The 6,618-nt window shown below is 48.9% G+C and overlaps 1 protein-coding gene across 3 annotated transcripts in view; it reads right to left on the bottom strand.

Moving 5' to 3' along the window:
- The window catches only part of IGF2BP1 (insulin like growth factor 2 mRNA binding protein 1), a 27,440-nt gene extending 21,177 nt beyond the window's left edge, over window positions 1–6,263 (bottom strand). For 2 of the 3 annotated variants that reach the window (XM_027670174.1, XM_027670176.1), the window contains exons 1-2: window positions 5,987–6,161; window positions 4,889–4,949 (exon numbers count right to left, since the gene is read on the bottom strand). In XM_027670174.1, the coding sequence (XP_027525975.1) occupies window positions 4,889–4,949; window positions 5,987–6,161 (236 nt within the window). Of the gene's footprint in view, window positions 1–4,888; window positions 4,950–5,986 lie in introns of all 3 variants that reach the window. The other variant, XM_027670175.1, reaches the window with a different exon arrangement.
- Between the last annotated feature and the right edge of the window lie 355 nt (window positions 6,264–6,618).

Here is a 6,618-nt window from a genome sequence, read left to right as displayed (position 1 = left end):
AAATCTCCCTTTGGGCACAAAAAAAAAAAATCAACAAAAAAACCCCAAACCAGAAAAGTCTCTGTAAACATCTTTAAAAGGCTTTTTTTTCCCCAACAGGAACCTGCAATCTCCAGGTTCCAGCTCCTGGATTCTTTATTTTCTCTGACTCCCCTGCTCAGTTTTTGGGAAGGGTTTCCCCCCACCTCGGCTTTAAGGTAAATTCTGCCAGATTCTGCCATTTCTCCCCATAAAAACCCTTCTATGAAACCAGTGGCATCGTGAAAAGAAACAGAAATAAAACCTCATTTTCTGCTGCATCAGAGGCACCTTCCACCCCCAAACCCAGCAATTCCAGGGGGCAGCAGAAAGGTGGGAACTGGTGACCCCAGCAGGGAAAAAGAGCTGGAAAAGGAGCTGCAAACCCCTCGTCCAACCTTGGCCTGAACTCTCCCCCCCCAAAAAAAAAAACCCCTCCAAAAAACTCTGGAAAGCATTAACAGAGTTGGGGGTTTGAGCTGGAGGGGGCAGAAATCTCCTTTTTATTTTAATTTTTTTAATTATTATTATTTAAATTCTGGCAGGTCTCAATTTTCAAAGCGAGAACTTTAACCCCAGCTCCCCCCCAGGGCTCTGTTTGCTTATTTTTTAACCTAAAAAGGCAAATATAGGAACAAATTCAACTGGGAAAGTGGGTCCAGTCCTTGCAGTTGCCACTGAGGTTCGATAAATTAAATTATTTATCCTTTTCTGTATTTAAAAATCAAATTCCTCCTCCTGTGGCTTCAAAACTACAAATTTTTAGTGAAATTGGGCTTTTTTTCTATGTATTTGCCATGTTTCCCACATGGAAAAAGGGGAAATAAAGGCATTTTTCTCACTTCAGGCTGTCCAGTGATAAATTTATTCTTTCTCCCAGAGATCCTAAAATCGATTTAATTATCTCAGGTTTAAACTCTGTGGATGAAATTTGCTGACAAATTACCAATGACTAATTGAATGACTTTTTTTTTTTCCCCCCCTCTACTTTTTTAACAGGAAATCATCAAAACCTACGAAATTCCAAAGGGTTCCAGTTCTCAGAGGTGTAAAACCAGGAGCAGAGACCCCTCAGCTCCAAAGTGGGGGCTCAGGGAAATAAAGCACTGAAAAATTCTGAGTTTATAACCCTTTTTGTTCATCAGAATTCTAAGTTTATAACCCTTTTTGCTCAACAAAATTTCAATTTGCAAGCCCTGCCCTAAAACCAGGGGCGTTGTTATTTTTTTTAAACCGTATTACAACTCACAAACCAACTTTGTTTTAAGGGGAAAAGAGGGATTTTAAGACCTGATTAAAAGCAAGTTTTATCTCAACACCCAAAACTTTTTCTCTCACGTGGAAAAGAACTCTCCCACTTCTTTTTTTAAGTTCCTTTTCCAGCTAATCCGACCACCACGAGGGAAAAAGGCATATTTTTGGATTAATAGTGACAAATAAAGAAACCACCCTCCCCCTCCCCCAAAATCTGAACATATTTCGTTAAGAACAATTAATTACAGGGGTTTGCCCGGGCAAAAAGGAGGTTTTTCTGGTGGGAAAACATTGATTTGAAGCAAAAACCAGGGGGGGAAAAAAAAGCCACTTTTAAATTCCTCCATCACTTTCCTGCACCACAACAGCTCTTCAACATCATCAACGACTTAAACAACATTAATGACAATTAAAACAATTAATATCAACCCACGAGCTGCTGGGGAAGGATCCCTGCTCCAAACCCCCCTGGAATTCCCACTCTCTGGGTCCTTCTCAGCCCAAATCCCTCTTTTTTTTTTTTTTTTTTCTTTTTTTTCCCCTCCCCAAATCCCCGGGTTTCATTCTGGTTTCATTCTCTGGGCTCGCCTCACTTCCACATTCCTCAGATTTGGAATGTCTGCTTGATGGATTCACTCTTCTCCCTCCCCCTTCCCCTGGTTCATTCGTCCCTTTGACCCCCTGAATTCGGGGCTTTTCAGCCTCCCAGTTCCAACCCCCTCCCCCAAACCCAAAACTTCAAAAAAAAACCCCAAAAAACCCCCCACAAATCATCTTTTTCCCTTCAAAAAACTTTTTTTTTGTTTGTTTTTTTTTTGGGGGTTTTTTTTTAACCTTTCAAAGGATGAAACAAAACGATTTCGAAGCTTTTCAGTTTCCGACTCAAAAAAAGTTCCTCCCAGTTTTTCTGACAACAAAACCGAAGCACAAACAGCTCCCCAGCAGCAACAACGTGTTTCAAACGGATACAAACCAACTTTAAAACTCGGGTTTGTTCCTGAAGTGACACATTTCTCAGCATTTATTAAGATTTTTTTTACTATTTTGCTAAAATGGTCCTCCCTTGTCACAAACATAATTTGTAGTTTTAAGTGTGATTTGAAGAATTACTGTAATTAAACACCACTAAATCAATTTATTCTTCTTGCAGCCACACAAACCAACGGCTTTTTTTTTTTTTTTTGGTGCCATTTTAACCCATTCAGTATTTTTTTTTAAATTATTTTTCTACACTGGGTTTAGAAACAGGAGAGTTTTTTATAGAGGGCAAAGGAAAGATTTCCTTACAAAACGTAATTTCTAAACACATTAATTAATTAAACCCACCCAAATTAGGTTTTCTCCACATCCCCCTTTACACCTTCGACCAGAAGGAAAAAAAAAAACAAACAAACCAAAAAAAACCAACTTTTTTTTGTTTGCTTTTTTTTTTTTAATAGAAATTAACTGGGAAGTGCAACGTTGCTCCTGACTTGTTTTCCCACATTTTTAAAGGGGAAAAAAAAAAAATTAATGTCAAGTTTGAGAAGGGGGGGGGAGGGGGAGGTTGTTTGCTTTAGATCCCACCAACCCCATCTGATTTTGTCCTCCCTTAATTAACCATTTCCTGTTCTCTCTGCCTTTAAACTGGAAAATCCAGTCTGGAAAACAAGTAGAAATGGGAGGGGGGGAACAAAAAGAAGGATTTAAAAAAGAAAAAAAAAAAAAGGTGTTTTTAAGGCAACATCTCAACCCTTATCGGGAGGGGGGAGAAAACCCCCCGAATTACCCCCAAAAAACTCCTCGGGAGCCACCAACCTGCCGAGTTCACCGAGAGCTGCCAAAAAGTTGCGTTTTGGGCGCTCAGAAGCACAAATCCCTTCCCGAGGGTGGGATCGAAGGGACCGCGGGCGCTGGAGGGACGGGAGGACCCCCCTGAGCCCCCAAAAAACCCCAAAAACCCCCGGGGCGAAGGGAGGCAAAAGCGGCTCCTGCGGCTTTAAGAGCAGCACCCGACTGGGGGGGAGGTTACTTTAACCCCCCCAAAAAAGGGGTTTTTCAGCTGAATTCAAGGCACGGCGTTTCTGAGGAAGATCCCGGAGGAAAAAAAATAAAAACGACAATCCAAGATTCCACCGAAATCTCGCAAAGTTTCCCCGCCCCGGGACGTCTTTAAACCGGAGACACCCGAGGAAATATTCCCGTTTTCGGCGAATTTCTCCCCACGTGCTCTCGGGAGGACAAAAATCCGCGCCCCCTCACCCACCACCTCCCGGGTTTCCGGCGGTACTGAGGGAAAAAAAACAAAATATGGGTTTTTCCCTGGGTTTTTTCAAGTGTTGTTGTGTCGCTCTTCAGGGTGGGATCGCCTTCCCAACACACCCCCCATTCATCGGGAGCGACAAGGAATCCATCCCCGGCCCCCAAAAATGAATAATAATCCTCAAAACCCATCAACCATCGGCCCGGGGATGATTCCACGGATTTGGGATCGCCTTTGGGATCAGCCCCCGGCCGGGGGGGGGGTGCCAAGTTTGGGAGAGGGGCCAAGGGGCTGAGCCCAAAAACGGGCTCCGGGTGTCGGGATGGGGAGGGGGCGGCTCGGGGAGGGGGGGGCTCTGGAGAAAGGGAGGAATTTTGGGAAGGGAGGGTTGGCTTCGCCCCCTCCCCGGAGCTGCCGCCTCGTCACGTGGCGCCGGGTTTGGGCTGCGCGATCCAACGTGGAGCGGGCGGGATGGGGATGGAGGAACCCTCGGCTCCGCCGGGAATGGGGAGGAACCCCCGGGATGAACCCCCCGATCCCGACCCACGGGGGCTGCTGGAGGCTCAGCCCGCAGCCGGGGAGGGCCCCGCGTCCCGCCCGGCCCAGCAACAACAAAGGGCCCAAGGAGCCGGGGCTGGGCGAGGCCGGCGGGAGAGGCCGCCCGGCAGGTACGGGGGAAGCCCCAAAAAAGGGCACTTCTCGCCCCAAAATCCAAGTGGCGGGAGCCAGGCCAGCTCCCCGCGCCGCCAAGGCTTTAAATCCCTCCCCGGCACGGCACGGCGAGCCCAGCCCCATGTTGTTTTCATTCTTCTCTTTTAAGTCCTCCCCAACCAACCTCAGCAAAATTCACTTTTTTTTTCTAATTTAAAAAAAAAATCTCCCCCTTTTTTTTTTTTTTTTAAATTTCACAGTTCTCTTCTTCAAAAACCAAAAAAAAAAAAAAGGTTTCACCCCTTTCACAGCACAGGAGCCAAGAGAGAGGCTGGGAAATTCTTCCAGTGCCACAAGTTTGAAAATCCCAACCCAAACCGCCCCAGCCATCCATCCATCACCTCGGGCGAGCGAGGGGAGGGGAGGGGGGATAATCATTTAACCATTTCTTTTTTTTTTTTTTTTAATAAAAAAAAACTTAACAGAGGAAGTTTTCTTCTAAATTAATTAATTAATTAAACATCGAGCCCTAAAACTGCCTCTCTCCTCGCTGGGGACGTATCTGAACCCAAACCACCACCACCACCTCTTCATTTTACATGCACATATTTAGGTATAAATTTTTTTTTTGCCTCCATTATATCGTGTGAATTTTTTTTCGCCCTCCCCGACAGAAATCCCAAACGATAAGAATAATAAAAACAAATTAAAACACGGCATTACCTTTGCTTTTTGGGGACTGAGTGCTCGATCTCTAGCTGTTTTCCATGAAGCTCCACTTTTCCTAAAAACAAAATGTGTCTGTTTTTGAAAATCTGGGTGGAGTGGGCAGAAAGCTTTGGATAACACACAGTCACGTGAAACCTCCCAATTTAATCCAAATTACGACCAACTACGCACAAACACGTTTCCCGATTCCTTTACAAGTGTTATTTTATTAAATGTAAGCCTGGCTTCAAGTGGGAAGCGGTGGGAGGGAGTGGTGAGCCTGGACAATGTTCCTCAGGAATATTTAATTCCTTAGTTCATCCTGCTTGGAGCGAAAGAAAACGAGGAATAACATTCTGAGCCCAATTTTTCTCTTTCATTTAAATCCCCCTTCTTTAAACCCGACGAGAAAGTCCTCGGAGCAGATTTCCTTCCCCACGCCCCCCCCCCCCCCATTAAAAGGCTCAAAAATCGTAACTCCATGGCAGGAACGGATTTCTCTTGGAAAATGGAGTGGGTTTCCTCGCTGCCGGGTTATTCTAACGATTTTTAATTTTTTTTTCGGAGGGGGGGCAAGAAGATGGGAAGAGCCCGGCGGGAGGAGCCTGGGCGGAGGGGGCGAAGGAGGGGAGGGGGGGTGTGTGGAAATATCCAAAATTCAAATATTTTTTAAAATTCTCCGCTTCCCGGGGAGCTTTTTCTCTCCCTGCTCGCAGCATGGCGACCTTCGCGCTCCTCCGCACATCACATGCCCCAGGAAACCCAGTTCGAAATCAAAATGGCCAAAGTCCCGACCCACCCTCCCGAGCCGCGACGGGACCCCCGCGACCCGCGGGGAGGGCGGGGGGACCCACGGGGGGGCCGCGCGTGGGTTCGGGGGCCGCTCTTTCTCTTTTCCCCCCCCCCCTTTTCCCCACGCTGCTCGTTGCTTTGGGTTTTGGGGGGTTTTTTTCTCTTTTTTCGGAGGGGACCAAAAGCGAGGGGTTGGAGCGCCCGGTTTTTGGGGGGAGCCACGGCGGGGGGGGGGGGGGGGGGGGGCGGGCTCGGGGGGAGGGGGGGGGGGGGGAAGGGGGCGGGGAGGGGGGGAGAGGAAGGCGAGATAAGGCGGCTCACCCGAAAAAGTTTCGATGGCTTTCATGGCCCACTGCTCGTCGGGGCAGTCCACAAAGGCATAGCCCGACTTGACGAGGAACTGCCCGCTGAAGGAGATCTTGTGGTCGTTAAAGACTTTCTCCAAGTCGGCCGGAGTCACGTTCTCGTTGAGGTTGCCGATGTAGAGCTTGTTCATGGTGGCGCCGAGGGGGCGGCGGCGGCCGGGCCGGGGGAGGGGGCGGCGGTGCCGGGGCTCGGGGCCGGGGGGGCTCCGCCGTGTCGCCCGCGCCGTCGAGCTCCGGCCGCGCTCTGCCGCCCCGAGCCGGGCCGGGGGCTTGGCTGGGCGGCTCCGCTTCACCCCCCGCCACCACCACCAGCAGCAGCAGCAGCAGCACCGCGCTCCCTCCTCTTCGCCTTTCTCTCTTTTTTTTTTTTTTTCCCCCCCCTTTTTTTTTTTTTTTTTTTCCCTCGGAGTGGATTTTTGTGCCGTTGGGGAGGGGGCGGCGGCCGCTGGAGGAGGAGGAGGAGGAGGAGGAGGAGGAGGAGAAGGAGGAGGAGGGGGTTCCGAGGGGAGGGGGCGGCTCCGGCGGGTGGCGGCGGCGGGCAGGGCGGTGGCGCCGGCTGCGGGGGCCCCCAAGTCGGCGGAGTGGCAC

The sequence above is a fragment of the Corapipo altera genome, unplaced genomic scaffold (genome assembly GCF_003945725.1).
Source record: "Corapipo altera isolate COAL_440 unplaced genomic scaffold, ASM394572v1 296, whole genome shotgun sequence".
NCBI classification, from domain to species: domain Eukaryota; kingdom Metazoa; phylum Chordata; class Aves; order Passeriformes; family Pipridae; genus Corapipo; species Corapipo altera.
This window is presented reverse-complemented; position numbering and strand designations above follow the sequence as displayed.